Below are 21,924 nucleotides of genomic sequence, written 5' to 3' on the forward strand. Positions count from 1 at the left end.
ATGGTACTCAGCTGTGTGGCTTGTTTTTCAGTTCCAAAACATGTTGGCTCACTGCAATACTCATTCTTGGGACCTAGTTGACACAGTGAACTCTACAAATAAGAGACAAATTACACTGCATACTTTTAAAAGTATTCCAAGTCAACTAAATACAGTAAATAAATACCAACAGGTTATTTTTGAACATTTTTATGTCAGCCTTTCTCATCCAGACTACCACCCATAGTTCTAGTATGGGATCTTACTCTCACAATATTTTTATACAAATAATGATATGTGCACCTAACACAGTTGGCTGAAATGCTCCAGGTGTTTCTGAGCTATGCCTCAATGTCAACCCGTTTTCATTCCCACCCCTAGGGGATACAGGTGGTTCTAACCCTAAAGCACTTCTTTAGAGCTAGTAAAACAGAGAGGTGTAAACAAGAACATGGTGGTTACTTGCACATTGCTCTAGAAACTCATTTACCAACTACTCTCAGTGTAGGAAGTCCAGGGACGATGTGCTTGCATTTCCTATAGATGATACAGGTGAATTGTTATTGGTATAAGATAATAAAAACTGTTGTTAGATTTATGTACAGATCTCTTGTAATGAGCTAACTACTGTAGGCTGTAGTGTCATCAGTTATATTTAAAGAGTCTTCTGCAACACTCCTGCATACCTTGCAAAGTCAGTATCCTCCATAAAAAGATGGATGAACTTGCCTTCCCACAGACACCTATATGCAGATACAAATGTGCTGCAATTTGGTTGCTGTCATTGCAGAAATCTTTCTTCATCTCACTGCCTTTCCATTGGCATACAACACTTCCTTATACAAGACACATGTTGGCCAAATCTGCTTACACAGATGCAGCTACAATTTATTCACTCTTTATACATTTGTACAGATATTGTTGTGCAAGACAAAAATTGAGACAGGACTGAGTAGTAAATAGCACATTTGCCAGAAGTGATTTAGCAAAACCATGCAAACCTAAATCAGAATATAGGAAAGAACATGAGTCTCCAACTTCTTGAATATGAGACCAGTGTGTTAACAAATGGACTGCCTCATTCAGTTATACCTAATGTACAATTCCGTTTTGTTTGTGTGTGCATGTAAGAAGTTATCTTAATAACTTGAAAAAAAAATTGTACACTGCTCATTTAGTCTCTCAGCACTTTTCCCTGCACACATCACACTCACTTGCAGATGATTTGATCATGACAATGACTGCTGTGCTTTTGTTACACCTCCACATCTTCCCTTTGCCTGTCTATGAAATGAGTCATCATTCTCTCATGATGTGTAAAATATAGAACTCAGACATTAGTATTATGCTCAGGCAACCTTGGGTATATTATTGTGCTGTAAAAAAGTGTTTCAGTGTTAACATCTATTACACAATGACAAAAGTGTGTTAATTGTCACTTTTTTTACTAATCCTTTCTCTTATTTTTATAAGTAGTTATTAATTATTTAAAAGGTACATTTTAATTGCAATGTTAAATAAATCTGTTTTAGTTTTTTTTCACCTCACACTGGACAAATTATTATACAATTTTAATACTTTATATGAAATGCTGTTAATGTTTTTCATTTCTCTTTCCTTGGTAAATGTAAGTCAAAACTAGCTCTTCTTTCATGGTCCTGTATAGCAATATTTCTGACATACAAATATTTTTCTTAATGTGTAGAACAGACTGATAGGTGAAATTTTTGGTTTAGTAAGGATACCCAAATTTTAAACACTTCATTACACTGAGCCCAGTTGCTATTTCTATGGCCCTTTTCTGATGTTTAAGAATTCTCACCACATAGGTACTGGCACTTACACACTAAAGATAGGAGCATAAGAACATAACATGCAGATGTAATTCTCTTTGCCAGTATATTTGTGCATTAATTCCATGTCAACTGACAATCAGTGTTCATTACTAAAAATTGAATTGAATTGAAGTAAATTGAATCTGTTTCTTGAAAAAAGGCAACTTTTTTCTGAATTAATGCACTTTTGCTAATGTGCAGGTATTCTCAGTACTATACTGTAACATAGGTGCTTGAGATAATAAATTGAACTAATTACTCTGCAATGAGATACTGGAAACAAAGTGTTCCCTGCATCAAATTGTAGGTAAAGTAAGTGGTAGTCTGTTTCATTGCCAGGATGTTGGGAAAATGCAATCAGTCTACAAAAGAATTTGTTTACAAATCACTTGTGCTACCATATTACAATACTGGTAAAGTGTATGGGACCCATATCAAATATGTGGTGATTTCAATTTTAATCTTCTAATTGAAAGTCAACAAAAAAGGCAATTTTTGGACATATTAAAGAGTTTCAACATGTCACCACACATAAACAATTCAACTATAACAACAAACACCTCCAATAGCCTCATAGATAACATTTTCTCAAATATGTCAACAACTGACATAGAGGTAACAAACATAGATTTAGGATTGTCTGACCACAATGCTCTCACCATTGAAATCCCTTTAAGGTCAAAGGAAGATAAAAGTGTAAATAATATTTAAAAAAGAAACTTCTCTGTGGACAGCTGTCATCAGTTCATAAGTATCTTAGAAAATGAAAATTGGTTAGATGTTATGAAACAAACAAGTACAGATGAGGCATATAGTACATTTGCATTGAATTATTTTAAGAACTTTGAGATGTGTTTTCCAAAGAAACTGACCAGAATCAAGTCTACTGCACACATAAAGTCAAGTTCTTCTATGACTCTTGGCATTAAGGAATCATGTGAAAACGTGAAAAAACTCAATTCAGAGTTGAGGGAGTGTGCAGATACTGATTTTATAGAATATGTAAAAAGGTATAGGAAAATACACCGCAGAGTAATTGCAAATGCAAAGTTACTAAGTAATGACATGGAAATAAAACAGACCAGAAATAAAACTAAAATAGCATTGGAAATTGTGATCAAATAAACTGGGGTAACTATCAAAGATAAGGAAATTATTCTAAAAGATGAGGAGAATAAAATGATAGATAAATATATCATGCCTAATTATATAAATAATTACTTTTTAAATATATCCCAGACATTAAGCAGGAATTTTGGGGAGTAGATTAAGAGAGCAGCACCCATGGCAGCCAGCAGTATGATGGCAGTCCCAACAAATGAAAAGGAAGTTTTAAAAGTGATTAAAAGTCTGAAGTCCAAGATGTCAGCTAGAGTAGATGAGGTGCCAATAATACTAGTAAAGAAAACAGCTAATCAAACAGTGAAACCATTGGCAAACATAGCAAACTTGGCAATGGCTGAGGGCATGTTTCCACAGAAATTGAAAATTTCTAAAGTTGTTCCCCTGTTGAAAAATGATGATAAGCTTAAAATGAAAAACTACAGAATGTCTCACTTCTACCAACATTCTCTAAGGTTTTAGAGATAATAATAAAATATAGAGTCACACATTATCTTAATATCCACAATCTGATAAACAGTAATCAGCATGGATTTCAAGCTGGGAGTAGTACCTAAACAGCTGTACTGGAATACACAAAAGAAATAATCAGTAAATTGGAAGAGGGAAAAAGTGCAATCGGGATAAATCTAGATACGTCAAAAGCCTTTGACACTGTTGACCACAGCATACTTTTGGAAAAGCTTGAAGCTATAGGTATCAGAGGACCAGTAAGAAAGTGGTTCGAGTCGTATCTGGAAAAGAGGATGCAGGTGGTTGAAATTACAGCACCAAATATTAACTGAATAATTAAACTAAGATCAGATCCAAGGGAGGTCACAGTAGGAGTACCCCAAGGAAGTGTATTAGGCCCCTTGCTGTTCCTCATTTACATTAATGATATTCAGGTTCAGAAAGAAAAGCTAGAATCATGTTATTTGCTGATGATAGTAGTTTCATAGTTAGTGATATGAAGCAGTCATTGCACAATACTGCGGACCATGTCCTACATGATATACAAAAATGGTTTAGTGCAAACAAGCTAACACTGAATGCAAAAAAACTAATTATGTGCAATATGGAAAAATAAGTGAACATGATGACATAAATCCCACCATGGAGGGCAAACAACTTGAAAGAGTACAGTGTGCAAAATTCCTGGTTATGCACATTGACGAGAAGATAAACTGGAAGGACCATGTGATGAGCTTAGCACTAAAACTAAATTCAGCATGTTTTGTACTAAGAATAATTTCAAGAGTTTGTAGTAATGACTGTACCAGATTAGTATATTTTGGCTATTTTCAGTCCATTAAATCCTATGGGATAGTATTCTGGAGAAAAACAAATTGTCATCTAAATGATATTTTCAAATTACTAAAACATGGTATTCAGATAATGACCCAGAGCCCACCTCAAACACACTGTAGGCCCCTCTTTAAAGCATTGAAAGTTTAACAGTTCCATTCTAAAATGACTGTTGGTGATCAAAAGAAATCAGGACAAAATGAAAACCAATACAGACTACCGTAATTACGATACACAGCAATGTAAAGATCTCCACTTACAAGCTGTAACAAGGACCCAAAGTCAGAAACATGTATGTAATCAAGGCATAATGTGACAAATGAAATTACATCAATGAATATGTCTGTCAAGTACATAAGAAGGTTAAGAACAACATGATTAACAAATATCACTACAGTATAAGTGAATAGCTCTGATCAACTGTATAAGAATACACGATATCATAAATGTGACAAATGAAATCACAACATCAGGGAATAGGTCTGTCAAGCTCATAAGAAATTATGATATAAAAACACTTGTTAGTTGTATATTGTATTGCATATAAGATAGATTCATATGAATTCAGCATAGAAAAAAAATTTGTAAAGATATTATATAGTTGTTGAAATGTATCCTGACAAATCCTATATCACAAATGTGATCATTTGGATAATAATAAATAAATAAATAAGTAAAGAAATAAATATGACTAATAGGAAATACTGAAGGTATACAGAGAAGGGCAGCACACATGCCCATAGGTTTATTGAAATGATGAGAGAGCATAATGGAAATGTTAAAAAACCTGAATTGCCAAATGCTTGAAGCCAAATACCAGTCATCATGCAAAAGCCTACTTACAATATTTTGAGAAACAGAATTAAGTGAAGAATGTAGAAATATATTTGAACCCCCTACATATCACTACTGTAAGTATCACAAAGACAAGATAAAATTAATTACATAGTGCACAGGCATATTTAAGCAGTCTTTTGTCCTGTGCTCTAAATGAAATAAGAATGGGAGGAAATCTTAACATGTGGTACAATCCAAAATTCCCTCTGCCATGTGCTTCAGAGTGGTTTACAGAGTACGTATGTAAATGCTGATGCAGGAAACAAACAGAGGAGAACCCGATAAATGTGTCACATGATTCTAAAGTACTTCTGTTTGCTGGTGGCAGTAGCTTGATAGTGAAGGATGTTGAGCACAAAATAAGCATTGTATCACACACTGCAGTTCATGGCTTGTAGAAAGTAATTAATGCTAAATCGTAGTGAGACTCAGTTTTTACAGTCGCGAACACACAATTAAACTAAAACTGACATTTTGATTACACTGAGTGGGCATATGATAAGTGACTCTAAACAATTCAAGTCTCTAGGTCTTCAGACAGCTTACTGTAATGGAAAATCGACGTTGAGAATTTTGTTCAAAAACTGAATACTGCTGTATTTACCATTAGAGCAATATCCGAAGTAAGTGAGCGTCCAAAATGAATATTAGTCTACATTTTTCTTTTCCACTTACTAATGACAGGTGGCATTATGTTCTGGGGTAACTATCTCCATTCACACAGAGTATTTTTGATTCAGAAATAGGCAGTTCAAGCAATATATGGTGTAATTTCATGAACCTCTTGCTGGCCCTTGTTCAGGATTCTGGGACTTATGACACTGGCCTCTCAATATATACACTACTGGCAATTAAAATTGCTACACCACAAAGATGATGTGCTACAGACACAAAATTTAACTGACAGGAAGAAGATGCTGTGATATGCAAATGATTAGCTTCACACAAGGTTGACGCCGGTGGCGACACCTACAACGTGCTGACATGAGGAAAGTTTCCAACCGATTTCTCATACACAAACAGCAGTTGACTGGCGTTGCCTGGTGAAACGTTGTTGTGATGCCTCGTGTAAGGAGGAGAAATGCGTACCATCACGTTTCCAACTTTGATAAAGGTCGGATTGTAGCCTATCACGATTGTGGTTTATCATATCGCGACACTGCTGCTCGCGTTGGTTGAGATCCAATGACTGTTAGCATAATATGGAATTGGTGGGTTCAGGAGGGTAATAGGGAATACTGTGCTGGATCCCAATGGCCTTTTATCACTAGCAGTCGAGATGACAGGCATTTTATTCACATGGCTGTAACAGATCATGCAGCCATGTCTCGATCCCTGAGTCAACAGATGGGGACTTTTGCAAGACAACAACCATCTGCACGAACAGTTCGATGACATTTGAAGCAGCATGGACTATCAGCTTGGAGACCACTGCTGCAGTTACCCTTGACGCTGTATCACAGACAGGAGCGCCTGCGAAGTTGTACTCAACAACGAACCTGGGTGCACGAATGGCAAAACGTCATTTTTTTTGGATGAATCCAGGTTCTGTTTACAGCATCATGATGGTCACATCTGTGTTTGGTGACATCGTGATGAACGCACATTGGAAGCATGTATTCGTCTTCGCCATACTGGCATATCAGCCGGCGTGATGGTTTGGGGTGCCATTGGTTACACATCTCGGTTACCTCTTGTTCGCATTGACGCACTTTGAACAGCGGATATTACATTTCAGATGTGTTACAACCCATGGCTCCACCCTTCATTCAGTCCCTGCAAAACCCTACATTTCAGCAGAATAAAGCATGACCGCATGTTGCACGTCCTGTATGGGCCTTTCTGGATACAGAAAATGTTCAACTGCTGCCCTGGCTAGCACATTCTCCAGATCTCTCACTAACTGAAAACGTCCGGTCAATGGTGGCCGAGCAACTGGCTCATCACAATACGCCAGTCACTACTCTTGATGAACTGTAGTATCGTGTTTAAGCTGCAAGGGCAGCTGTACCTGTACATACAATCCAAGCTCTGTTTGACTCAATGCCCAGGTGCATCAAGGCCGTTATTACGGTCAGAGATGGTTGTTCTGGGTACTCATTTCTCAGGATCCATGCACCCAAATTGCGTGAAAATGTAATCACATGTCAGTTCTAGTTTAATATATTTGTCCAATGAATACCCGTTTATCATCTGCATTTCTTCTTGGTGTAGCAATTTTAATGGCCAATAGTGTATTTTCTTTAATGTCATTTGTCATTAACAATATGAACATATTCCCAAGAATTAGCAACTTTTACTCAGTTAATACCAATCTGTATTTGCATAGCACTTCCTTGACTCTTGTGCAGAAAGGCATGCAGTATTCTGCTTCATCCATTTCCAGCAAGCTACCACAAGAATTTAAAAAATCTTAGCTTTAATCTAAACACATTCAACTATGCAAATCTAAATTGAAGAATTTCCTTATGGATCACTCCTCCTATTCTGTCAGGGAGTTCCTCAAGATAATTAAGCTATATTCTGTGTTATTTTGTTGATTATGGTAATATATACTCACAGCTTGTCACCTGCGTAGTATATGGCTACATTTTATTTTAACTGTGTGAATTTCATGTACTGATTCATTCCATGACCGTGGAGATCTTCTTCTTAGCTTGGTGATGTGGAACTAGATGTGTAAAATAAAAAAATTAATCTCTGGAAGTTTCAGTACAGTTCAAAGGAAATTACAACTGAAAGAAAATTCATGCTACAAAATATTCAGTTATGAGAACTACATGTTCCCACTTTTTCATTTTATTCATTAATTAACACCATTTTAATTACATATTTTCATAGAAAAGTTGTTCTTTTATTCACGTATCATCTTGTGTTCAAATCAACAGTACTGTGGTATCATTCCATTTTTGTATAGGTACTCAGCTACAATAGGAGCCAGCCTGACAACATTTAATCCAATCAATAGTTTGTGGCACACAACTCGAAGATCTTTTACATATCAGTTACACTTACCTGTACACCACTGGTTTGGCTTGTCAATAAAGCCACTGAAATTCAATTTAGGATCAATCCAACGAGCTGGTGAGTTCGAACATCTTTGATTATTGCTCCATATAAAAATATTAATTAAGTACACTATGATTTTAGCAATATTGTTTGCTATTTTTATGAGGAATTTATGCAATTCCAATCATATGATTAATTATATTCAAGAATTGACAATTCCTTATAGCTCCATTGCAAGTACCTATGTCCATTGTTAAGCTATAACATAAACAAGTATCTGTAGTTGCAGATGAAGGTAAATATTTTCTCTGAAAAATACAAATGTTTCCACATAAATATTAGGCTACTAGTAACAGCAAAATAGGCTATGTTTACCTTGCCAGATGATGTAGTACAATCATTAGTAATAAATTATTCCCATTCCCATTAGAATTGATAATTCCTTATAGCTCCATTGCAAGTACCTATGTCCATTGTTAAGCTATAACATAAACAAGTATCTGTAGTTGCAGATGAAGGTAAATATTTTCTCTGAAAAATACAAATGTTACCACATAAATATTAGGCTACTAGTAACAGCAAAATAGGCTATGTTTACCTTGCCAGATGATGTAGTACAATCATTAGTAATAAATTATTCCCATTAGGAGTATTCTGTGGTTTGGCTAAAGCTTTAGACCATGTGAACCATAATATCCCCATGCTAGGACAGCATACATGTCAGGTTCATGGTTTTTATGTTATCATCATGACAGAAAACAGAGTTTCTCAGTTCCATGTTGTTCACATAACCATGGCCACTCAAAATTTAAAGCAATGAGACTTGGTGGACAGCACAGTTCTGTTTCCAGTCCTCTGTTGTTTTTAATATATATAACTTACCTTCCACATGCACTGACCTTTTTGCAGAAGATACAATTATGGAAATAAAAATGGTACCAGTCCCCTTGCTGTAAAGGTGGCTAACAAAATATTTGAACACACCAACAAATTCTTCATTCGTACAAAAATATTTTCAGATAGTGGAACATATCATTTGTTTATAATAAGTTGGAATGAATGTGTACATGAACCTGTACATTCCCTCCCCCTTGCCCCTTTTATACTCTTATATACTGCTAAAAATACCAAATAGAGTACAATAAATAACAATAAATGAATTTTGACTTTATCTGGAAGGGATAGTTGCAGAAGGAGATTTTGCACCTTCTTGTTTTTAATCTCTTCTGGAAATTCTGATACTGAACAGAAGTTGCAATATAATAAGAATGCCCTTAGAGGTTTATTGAACTGTGAGAATGATAAAATACTTTTTGTCTTGTGTGGAAGAGTCATAAATTTGCATAGCATTATTTGTGGCAGAGGCAGTAAGATCTAATATACTTACTGACTGGTTGTAGAACTTTTCATTCTACACTGTATTATGTTCATGGATGCTGAAATTTTTATTTATATTTTTTAAACTCTGTCTCAAATATTTGTAAGTTTCAAGGTAATATATACAGGGGACTGGGAGGACTGAAGACATTTGTAAAAGAATATGTTGTTTCAGGCACATTGCATTGCTCTCACAGCTCTTTTGTGAGTAAAGAAAATAACTGAATGGGAAGGTATGTTACACCCAGGAAATAATTCTGTACTGAAGAGTGATGCAGAATGAGGCAATGTATATAACTCATACAGAGTGAAAAATTGTTTTGTTGGTGGGCAAACTCAGGCTGTAGCTGTATTTTATTCAGTGCCATCCATTAACAGTTATTTTGAAGTCTAATGCATCAAAATCTCCCTCAAGCTAGTTGTTTAGTAACTCTGTACAGCTTCTTGTAGCAATTTGTGGTGTTTGCTGTACGAAGGATGCTTGTATCATCTGCAAACAAGGCATCTGTTTGTGACTCATTTTTCATCTCCAACGCATTTATATATGGAAAAGAAAGGATTGGTTAGTGAACATAACATTTGGGAACTCCTCCTTTTTAGAGTCTCTGCATCTGAGAAATATGTTCCAATGGTTTTCCTAGCCCATGTTCTATTCCTATTTTCTGGTTTCTGTTTGTTTGGTACAAGCAGGACCATTTTAACGCAATACCTCTAGTGCTATGTACTGGGAGGTTCTGCAACAGTATATTGTGGAACAAAATGTCAAAAACTGTACTGATATGGCTTGCTATTGGCTGGCATTTAGTGACAACCAGGACCCCTAACTCCAGTACAAGCTACATGGAGAGACAGTGACTGAAATTGTTGGAAAAATATGAAGAATTAATTGTCTTAGCAGCTGACAATGGGGGTATCGTCAGTGCAAGTGATTATCGTATTAAAGTATGTCCATTACTGAAGGAGTGCACTTAGATTCTGAAATGAGATACATCAGCAATGAGCAGGAAGACAGGGGACATATCAAAGAACTCTGGCCCGTCTGAGAAACTTGTGAAGACTCTGAAGCCAAGAGCACCTAGGCCATTCAGTTTATATGGTCTGCTTAAATATACAAAGTTAGCATACCACTTAGAAGAATTGGCTCTCCTAGATGCAGGGTGGCAAAATATATATCTCAATTACTAGCACATATAGTCAGCCACTGTAAACATCATATTAAAAATTATCAAACGTTTTTAGTGATCAAACATGTGATGATAGGGTCTGCCTCAACTTGGTCTTCCTAGTACCAGAAGAAGTAACATTAAGACTATTGGCTGCTCATTCCTATCCTGAGATCTTAACATTATTTTGATACACCCTGGTGACCACATATTTTTGTATGGTGGAAATTATTATAAAATGTCTGATGGGACAGTCATTGATTCACCACTGTCACCAGACATAGTTAATCTGTTCATGGAGAATTTTGAAGAATGAGCATTTAATAGTGCCCCCCCCTCCCCCTTTGCATCCATTTTATGGAGAATTTTGAAGAATGAGCATTTAATAGTGCTCCACCCCCCCCCCTCCCCCTGTGCATCCTGATTCTTCAGTTATGTTGACAATACTTTTTTAATCTGGCCATATAGTGTTGAGGCACTGCAGCAGTTCATTGACAGTATGCGCTTAAACATAATATTTATGGTGGAGATGTGGAAGGACAGAACATTGCCTTTCTTTGATGTGTTGGTCAGATGGAAAATAGATGGATGACTCAGCCACACATACAAACATGTGTCTTTGTGGGTGTAGATTTCACTATTCAGTTCAGAAGAGAGCTGCGCTGAAAACTGTAATACACAGAGACAGGACTACTTTGGATAAGGAGTACCTCAGCTCTGAGATGAATCATATGCCAATGGTATTCAGAAGTAATGATTATTCAGTCCAAGATATTAAGTCATTACTGTCAAGAAAACCAAGATGTGATGCCAATCAACAAGCCATCAGGATCAACACATAGTGTGGCTTCCATTCTGCAGCTAGTTAGTTAGTTAGTTACTTAGTTTCATGTTCCATGCATTATTTGCATGATAAATTGTAATTATGTGTAATGAGTCATTTTATTTTCATGTTAGTTACTTAGTTTCATGTTCCATGCATTATTTGCATGATAAATTGTAATTATGTGTAATGAGTCATTTTATTTTCATGTCACTAATTGTTGTGTAAATATGCCTACATGCTAATCCTTTACAAGTTCTTTTTTTATGTTTTTAAATATAAAAATAAAAAACAAAGGAAGAAGACATAGAGTTGTGAGTTAGTAATCCTTACCAATCACCTTTTACACATTTCAACAATACAAATTCATCTACAGATTAGAAGGAATTGTAAAGTAGAAACTGTTTCAGTTTATTTTCAAATTTTAAATCGCTATCTAGCAGACATTTTTAATCAGTGGGTAAGAGATCAAAAATTGAAGCATTGTGCACCCCTATTTGTGCTGTAGACAATTTTAATGTAGTATAATCAATTTCATTTCTTCGTCTGGCATTGTAATTATGTACATCATTGTTCCTCTCAAACTGCAGTGGATTATTTACAACTGATTTAATGAAGGAATAAACATACTTTCAAGCAGTAGTCAAAATGCCTAACTCATTAAGCAGATGTCAACAAGATGCTCATGTGTCAGCACCACACGTTATTCCTACAGCAGATTTTTGAGCAATAAAGACTTTCTTTCTTAAAGCTGTGTTACCCTAGAACATTATTCTGTGGGACATTATTGAATGAAAATATGGCAACTTACTGACTTATCCCTCTGTATAGTACCCCTACATGTGCAGAGCTACACAGGTTGCATTTTTTCCCCCCAAAATGGACAGTGGGACCATCCACAGAAAATCAGTCAATGATGCTTTTAAGAATACTGTCTACCATTTCTTGTGTTGCTGAATGTGCACTGGGACTGAGTACAATATTAGAGTCATCTGCGAAAAGAACTTGGACTGAATTGAATTTTATTTGATCCTGTAAGATTACATTGTGTACAGTAAATGTACGTGTAATATAGGACATGTCAAAGTATTAACATTCATTATAACTTATTTTTCTACACCTTTAGCTTACCTTCTTACATCGCTGATAATGAATAACAATATATACAAATTTAATGGCATAAGTATTCTGCAACACTGTTAAACTCTTTTTCAATGAGATAGTCTTTAAGTTTCTTTGGAAAGTCATTGTGAAGTACACTATATTGCAGCTTTTTGGGCAGACTTCTTAGCAGTCTGATACCAGAGTACTGGGGTCCTTTTTCTAGCATTGCCAGTTGGGGGGGTATGCTCTGTACTTCATTCTTCCTTCTTGTATTGTAGATGTGTACAATAGCATTTGTAATCCAGTCCTCACTACCTTTTGTGATGTACATTGTTGTTTTGTATGTATACAACGATGAAAAAGTTAAGGTACCTAAATTCTTGAAAAAGTTCTGCACGTTTCAGAGGTCTTTCTTCTTAAAATGGTCCTAATTGCTTTTGTTTTGTAATGTGAACACTCATTTTGTCTCTTGTTTGTTTGAGTTTCCCCACACAGTCACTCCATACTATAAGTACGGATCGAAAAGTCCATGATGCACTGTACACAGAAGGTTCTTGTCTGAATACTGTGATAGCTGCATCATTAAGAATATGACAGAACTCAGTTTCTTACAGACATTATTAATATGTTTTTCCATTTCAGTTCATTATCCACAAGAATACCTAAAAATCTAGCAGATTCTACTTCTTTCAACTTGTTCCATCAACCTCTAAATCCATGTCCTTCTCCTTGTTTTCAGACACTGCATACATAGTCTTTTTTAGATTTATAACCAGTTCATTTTCCAGCAATCATTGAGCTGTGACATTTGCAGATATATATGCTCTTCTCTCAAGCTGTTCCATATTTTGGTCACTATTTAGTATTGTCATGACATCAGCATACAATATTTTCTTTTCTTCCTCCTCAACACCTATATCATTAAGAAACACATTAAATAACAATGGCCCCATTACCAAACCCTGTGGCACTCCATATTTGATTGGTTTGGTTTCTGATTGGTATGAGTTTCCTAATGATACATACTGCTTGCGGTTGCACAAGTATGATTTTATCCATTCACCAGGTTGCCCTCAAATGCCATAGTTGCATAATTTTGGTATCAGCATTTCATGGTCAATGGTGTCAAATGCCTTTGAAAGATCCAGAAACATTGCAGAGACAACCTTTTCCTCATCAAGGACTGTAAAATGTATTGTGTTAGACTGGCAATTGCTGATTCTGTAGATTTACTCTTTCTGAAACCATATTGTGAGGGTATGAGAATGTTATGTTTGTCCAAATAATTAACTAATCTGGTATACATAAGCATTTCTAGGATTTTTGAGAAACCTGATATCAGTGAAACTGGTCTGTGGTTGTTGGGATCATCTTTATACCCTTTCTTGTACACTGGCACTACCTTCGTTATCTTCAGTTTTCTGTAAAAATTGCATCTCTGAAAGAACAGTTTGCTATGTTCAGCAGTGGTGTTATTAGCTCCTCACATACCAGTGGACTTCAGTTTCTGTATAGTTTTCTGCAATTCATCTTCCATGACTGGTCTGACAAACATAGCACTGCATGATCTTTTTGGTACCTTAATACCCTTCTGTTTTTGACTATTTCTTTCCAATTTTAAGTTTTCTACTACACTGATATAGTTATTATTCAGTATTTTTGCTATTTCCATACCATCTGTGACCACTGTGTTGTCTATTTTAATTGACCTAATACCTTCTTCTTTGTTTGACCCATCTTTTTCCTTTCTTTCAGCATTGATTGCATTTCAAGCTGCCTTTGCCTTGTTTTTTAAGTTCCCTATGGTGGTGTCAATTGCTCTTGCTTTGGCTTCTCTTATTTTTTTCTATACTTCTTTTTTAACATTTTATAGTTTTCAGCTTCGCCCATCCGTCTCACATCCTGAAGCTTCCTTCACTGTTCTAGTATTTCACTGGTAATCCACTGTGTTTGATCTTGCTGCCTTTCTTGTCTCTTTACTTTGGGAAATGCTACATTAAAATGGTACTTAGTTGTTGAAAGAAATGCATCATATTTTTCATTTACACTCTGGCCCTGTAGGGCTTCACTCCAGGTTTCCTTACTTAACATTGTTCTAAAGAAGTTGATATTTTCTTCACTGATGATCCTAATTTCTTTGGTTGTTTGTTTTGGTTCTGATACTGTGTCATTACTTCTGCAAAAGCTGATTAGTTGTCCATGATGATCAGATATTTCTGTATGAACGGCATGTGACTCATAGTTACACATATCAGTAATTATGCTGTCAATAACTGGCTCACTTTGTGAAGTCACTCTTGTTGGTGCAATTATTGTTACTTTCATGTTATGCTGTATTAACAATTCTTCAAAATCCTGTCTTATTTTTGTGTCTTTTCCCATGTCAATGTTGAAGTCTCCACATATAATAAGATTTATCTTCATATTCATTCTCAATAAGCTAGCAATTTTTTTCAGAAAGATGCTAATATTACCACATGGTGACCTGTACACACAAAATACTCTAAAATCCTCTGTCACTATACCAGTAAATTCAAAGTCTTTCTCTAGCTATGGGCAATGTAGCAGCTTCACTGTTTACATTCTTTGATAGAGTACCTGTTTTAATATATATACACTCCTGGAAATTGAAATAAGAACACTGTGAATTCATTGTCCCAGGAAGGGGAAATTTTATTGACACATTCCTGGGGTCAGATACATCACATGATCACACTGACAGAACCACAGGCACATAGACACAGGCAACAGAGCATGCACAATGTAGACACTAGTACAGTGTATATCCACCTTTCGCAGCAATGCAGGCTGCTATTCTCCCATGGAGATGATCGTAGAGATGCTGGATGTAGTCCTGTGGAACGGCTTGCCATGCCATTTCCACCTGGTGCCTCAGTGGGACCAGCGTTCGTGCTGGACGTGCAGACCGCGTGAGACGACGCTTCATCCAGTCCCACACATGCACAATGGGGGACAGATCCGGAGATCTTGCTGGCCAGGGTAGTTGACTTACACCTTCTAGAGCACGTTGGGTGGCACGGGTTACATGCGGACGTGCATTGTCCTGTTGGAACAGCAAGTTCCCTTGCCGGTCTAGGAATGGTAGAACGATGGGTTCGATGACGGTTTGGATGTACCGTGCACTATTCAGTGTCCCCTCGACGATCACCAGTGGTGTACGGCCAGTGTAGGAAATCGCTCCCCACACCATGATGCTGGGTGTTGGCCCTGTGTGCCTCGGTCGTATGCAGTCCTGATTGTGGCGCTCACCTGCACGGTGACAAACACGCATACGACCATCATTGGCACCAAGGCAGAAGCGACTCTCATCGCTGAAGACGACACGTCTCCATTCGTCCCTCCATTCACGCCTGTCGCGACACCACTGGAGGCGGGCTGCACGATGTTGGGGCGTGAGCGGAAGACGGCCTAACGGTGTGCGGGACCGTAGCCCAGCTTCATGGAGACGGTTGCGAATGGTCCTCGCCAATACCCCAGGAGCAACAGTGTCCCTAATTTGCTGGGAAGTGGCGGTGTGGTCCCCTACGGCACTGCGTAGGATGCTACGGTCTTGGCGTGCATCCGTGCGTCGCTGCGGTCCGGTCCCAGGTCGACGGGCATGTGCACCTTCCGCCGACCACTGGCGACAACATCGATGTACTGTGGAGACCTCACGCCCCACGTGTTGAGCAATTCGGCGGTACGTCCACCCGGCCTCCCGCATGCCCACTATACGCCCTCGCTCAAAGTCCGTCAACTGCACATACGGTTCACGTCCACGCTGTCGCGGCATGCTACCAGTGTTAAAGACTGCGATGGAGCTCCGTATGCCACAGCAAACTGGCTGACACTGACGGCGGCGGTGCACAAATGCTGAGCAGCTAGCGCCAGGCTAACACCGCGGTTCCTGGTGTGTCCGCTGTGCCGTGCATGTGATCATTGCTTGTACAGCCCTCTCGCAGTGTCCGGAGCAAGTATGGTGGGTCTGACACACCAGTGTCAATGTGTTCTTTTTTCCATTTCCAGGAGTGTATATATACAAATGCCACCACCCTTATATTTAGATCTGCAGAAGTAACTAGCTAGTTTATAGTCCTTTATTGCAACATTATGTATATTACTTTCAGTTAGTCCATGTTCACTTATGCATAATATGTCTGGTCTTACTTCACTCAGGAGTACTTCTGCTTCTAATTCTGTTACCAAAGTATTGAATATTTTGATGAAGTACTTTTATGTAATTTTTCTTTTGTTGGTTTACATGTTGTGAGCTGTATTCTGGGGCAAATTCTTTAGCATAGTCTTTTTTTGTATTGTGCTTATATTTTTCTTTTCCAGCTAGAGTGTATGATTTTCCACCCCCTTCAGGCCATATTAGTTTCCCTTGCTTCTAATGATTTTGCAGACATCTGCAAACATTCTGCTGAACGTTACAGACCCCAGTCTATTTAAATGCAAGCCATCCTTCTCTAATGAGTTTTCACATAGGAATTTGTTTGGGACTACAAAAATTGCCCCAAGACGATCACATTGTTCTTTAAGAGCACAGTTTATTTTGGCGATATATTTTTCACTCACCAACCTTCTGTTTATGATTCCACTAAGTATCGGCCGAGATCCTGCATACATATTTCTTGCAGATCGAATCATGTTTCTTGTTTCGTTTGCCATTTTTTCCTCAGTGATGCTCCTTAACGAATTTGTTCCAACATGTATAAACACCCCTTTATAGTTATTTCTGGTTTCAGAATCTGGTTCTGTAGTATCTTGTCTTGCATTTATCATATTTTTAAAATGTTTACCGAGATGTTGTGTTCTAATTCCAGGTCGTACATCGATCTTGTAATTGGGGACAGCGATATTCTTCAGCAGTGAATCGCCAATTTCCTTTTGTTGTGTATCTGTCACCTTGTTTTTCCTTTTGCTGTATGTCACCACCTTCCATTTAAATTTATCTTCCAGTTTTTGGCTTACTGAGTTTACCGAGACATCAACAAGAACACTTGAAATGTTGTTGTTTTTAAAGTCCGATCGGTCACTCGTATTTTTGTGATCTTCTTGCTTTTCTGTTTGATGGCTTTTACACACAGAGGACTTCTTTTCTTGTATTAATGTATTGTTTTCTTTCTTGATGGTCAAAAGTTCAGTTTTTAATGCCTCAATCTCACTTTATAGTAACTTTATAATTTCGTTTTTTGTATCAACTGCACTTACAAGATCGGCAGTTTCATCACGTAAACAACCATGGCACATCCATGGAAAATCATCGCTGATGAACTTTAGATTTACTTTTGCGCACTTTTTGTGTAACCAGTAGTTGCATTTGATACACAGAATACCCTTCATCACATTCTTTTCACATTCTCTACACGAAGAACTGTTGTCTATTAGATGGAAGATCATTTATATATACGAGAAGCAATAACAGATCTAAGGTTGAGCCTTGGAGAAGCCCATATGTGATACCTCCCCAGTCAGAGTGATGACCCCGGACTACATGTGTTGAATTACTAAGTACAACATTCTGCATTCTCTTGGTTAGGTATGACATCATCCATTGGTAGTCTATAGCATCAATCCTATAACAGTTCAGTCTGTCTAGAAGGATATTGTGATTCACACAGAAAAATGCCTTAGATATGTCACAGAAAATACCAGTCAGTGCTATTTTTTCTATTCTGTGCCAGCAAAGTTCGGTGAGCGAGTATGTAAATGGCATTCTCAGGAAAGCAACTCTTCTGAAATCCAAACTGTGATTTATTGAGGCTATTATTATTGCCCAGTTGAGATACAATTCTATAATACATCACCTTCTCAAAAATTTTGGAAAATGATGGTCAGTAGCAAAACAGGTCAGTAAGTTTCACCTTTCTTAAAGAGGGGTTTAACAAAGGCATATTTCAGTCTTCCTGGAAAAATGCCTTGAGTTAATGATGCATTACATATTTCAGATAAGAAAAGGAACAAATCTTTAATACTCTATTGGAAACACTATCAAACTCAGAAGAGCTTTTATTTCTGAAAGAACATAAAATACAGGGCTATTACAAATGATTGAAGCGATTTCATAAATTCACTGTAGCTCCATTCATTGACATATGGTCACGACACACTACAGATACGTAGAAAAACTCATAAAGTTTTGTTCGGCTGAAGCCGCACTTCAGGTTTCTGCCGCCAGAGTGCTCAAGAGTGCAGTGAGACAAAATGGCGACAGGAGCCAAGAAAGCGTATGTCGTGCTTGAAATGCACTCACTTCAGTCAGTCATAACAGTGCAACGACACTTCAGGACGAAGTTCAACAAAGATCCACCAACTGCTAACTCCATTCGGCGGTGGTATGCGCAGTTTAAAGCTTCTGGATGCCTCTGTAAGGGGAAATCAATGGGTCGGCCTGCAGTGAGCGAAGAAACGGTTGAACGCGTGCGGGCAAGTTTCACGCGTAGTGTGAATAAAGTAGTCGACGAATAAAGCAAGCAGGGAGCTAAACGTACCATAGCCGACAGTTTGGAAAATTTTACGGAAAAGGCTAAAGCAGAAGCCTTACCGTTTACAATTGCTACAAGCCCTGACACCCGATGACAAAGTCAAACGCTTTGAATTTTCGGCGCGGTTGCAACAGCTCATGGAAGAGGATGCGTTCAGTGCGAAACTTGTTTTCAGTGATGAAGTGATGGGGTTATGTGAAAGCTTCAGTGTTTAAACCTCCTCTACCAAGAAACGTGCCAGAACTGCGAGCTCGCATCAACAATGCTTTCGAACTCATTGATGGGGACATGCTGCGCCGAGTGTTGGAGGAACTTGATTATCGGCTTGATGTCTGCCAAATCACTAAAGGGGCACATATCGAACATTTGTGAATGCCTAAAAAGACTTTTTGAGTTTTTGTATGTGTGTGCAAAGCATTGTGAAAATATCTCAAATAATAAAGATATTGTAGAGCTGTGAAATCGCTTCAATCATTTGTAATAACCCTGTATTCTTAATTTCAGAAGGAGAAGTTGCTGAAACATTCATATGATTGAATTTCATGAGAGTTGCAGAATTGCTCTTTCAGCATACTGCCATGACTTTTCTTTTCATCTATTAATCCTTACACTTTCTAGTATATTTAAGAAATGATTATTAAATATGTTTTCTACCTGTGACTCACCATTATTGCCCTTCCATCCAGTTCAATAGTTATGTTAACATGTCCTGTGGCTGGTTGTCCTCTCTCTTGTTTCACAACATTCCACATAGGCTTAAGTCTGTTCTCAAAATTATTGATTTATGATATGATATACATGTTCCTTGAGTTTTTAATTACTTTTCTTAGTAATTTTGAGTAGTTTTTATAGTGCACAACTACTGTAGGATCCCCACTTGCTCTTGCCAACAAATACACACATCAAAAAACATTTTGCATCACGCCAGTTACCAGAACTCTGGAAGATAGACGTTGGCTGTGGATATTGTATCACAGACACAGTCCCTTTGACTGTCCAGAGATATCACTAAACCTGCTCAAAGATGTGAACAAGCATGCACGAGCACTGCCTATTAGGCGGAGGGGGTCCGACAGCCAATCAGTTCCAGTCATTCCACCAGGAAAGAGGTACATGGCTTGTGTTGTCTGTATTTCACCCATGCCTAGACATTCAATATCACGGTTCACTCACATCCACATTGTTACTTTCTGCCAGGAAGAGCTCTCAACAAGGGAAGTGTCCAAGTGTCTCAGAGTGAACCAAAGCGATGTTGTTCAGACATGGACAAGGTAAAGAGATACAGAGAGACAGAAACTGTCAATGACAGGCCTCGCTCAGGCCGCCCAAGGGCTACTTCTGCAGTGGATGACTGCTACCTATGGATTATGGCTTGGAGGAACCCTGACAACAATGCCACCATGTTGAATAATGCTTTTTGTGCAGCCACAGGCCATCATGTTACAACTCAAACTGTGCACAACAGGCTGCAAGATGCATTACTTCACTTCTGACCTACATGGTGAGGTCCATCTTTGCAATCACAACACCATGTTGCATGGTAGAGATGGGCCCAACAACATGCCAAATAGACCACTCAGGATTGGCATCATGCTCTCTTTACCGATGAGTGTCGCATATGCCTTCAACCAGGCAATTGTCAGAGATGTGTTTGGAGTAAACCTGATCAGGATGAACGCCTTAGGCACACTGTCCAGAGAGTGAAGACAGGTGGAGGTTCCCTGCTGTTTTGGGGTGGCATTATGTGGGGCCGATGAACGCCGCTGGTGGTCATGGAAGGCGCTGTAATGGCTGTACAATACGTGAAAACCATCCTCCAATTGATAGTACCACCATATCAGAAGAATATTGGCGAGCCATTCCTCTTCATTGACAACAATTCGTGCCCCCATTGTGCACATCTTGTGAATGACTTCCTTCAGGATAATGACATTGCTCAACTAGAGTGGCCAGCATGTTCTCCAGACATCAACCCTATTGAACATGCCTGGGATAGATTGAAAAGGGCTGTTTATGGATTATGTGATGTACCAACCACTCTGACACTCTGAAGGATCTATGTCAAATTGCCATTGAGAAGTGGGACAATCTGGACCAACAGTGCCTTGATGAACTTGTGGATGGTATATCATAATGAATACAGGCATGCATCAATGCAAGAGGACATGCTACTGGGTATTAGAGGTACCAGTGTATACAGCAATCTAGATCACCATCTCTGAAGGTCTCACCGTATGAGGGTACAGCATGCAATATATGGTTTTCATGAGCAATAAAAAGGGCAGAAATGATGTTTATGTTTATCTCTATTCCAGTTTTCTGTACAGGTTCAGGAACTCTTGGAACTGAGGTGAAGCAAAACACTTTGGTGTGAGTATGTTTCCCATTTTCCTTTCACAAGATACTTTGATCCCTTTAGTGATCCATGGCTTTTTATGGTGCTATTTAATATCCTTTCTGATTAGCCTATTTGGAGAGGTATTGTAAAATAATGCTATGGATTTATCATGGAAGAGATTAAATCTTACGTTCATTATAAATTTCATCTAAGGTTATCTTTCCTAGGCCTTTTTAAAAACATTTGTTCTGGTGTCATTAGTTATTCTAACTGATTTCCATGAGGAATATCAGTACTGGAAGGCGCTGTGTTACTTGTTCTAACTAACAGTGCATCATGATCAAAGAGAGCATTTGGTAATGGGTAAACAGTTATTTTCTTGCTATGAGCTTCACCAAAGAAAACATAATCAATTAGGTTTCACCCTTACCAGAAGGTCAATTACTGAGATCAAACTGTAGGCTCCAAATAAGGTTTCCAGATCATTTTTCGTATTAGAATCCTTCAACGAATCTACACTGAAGTCACCACAGACTATTAACTGCTTGCTGCTGTCTGACAG

The 21,924-nt window shown here is 37.9% G+C and overlaps 1 protein-coding gene across 1 annotated transcript in view; it reads left to right on the plus strand.

The window, feature by feature from the left end:
- LOC126183224 (uncharacterized) overlaps positions 1–21,924 on the plus strand; it is a 679,892-nt gene that overhangs the window by 417,160 nt on the left and 240,808 nt on the right. Inside the window, exon 14 of the mRNA XM_049925008.1 lies at positions 7,978–8,144. Coding sequence (XP_049780965.1) covers positions 7,978–8,144 — 167 coding nt within the window. The remainder of the gene's footprint in view (positions 1–7,977; positions 8,145–21,924) is intronic.

Source organism: Schistocerca cancellata, chromosome 4 (assembly GCF_023864275.1).
Source record: "Schistocerca cancellata isolate TAMUIC-IGC-003103 chromosome 4, iqSchCanc2.1, whole genome shotgun sequence".
NCBI lineage: Eukaryota > Metazoa > Arthropoda > Insecta > Orthoptera > Acrididae > Schistocerca > Schistocerca cancellata.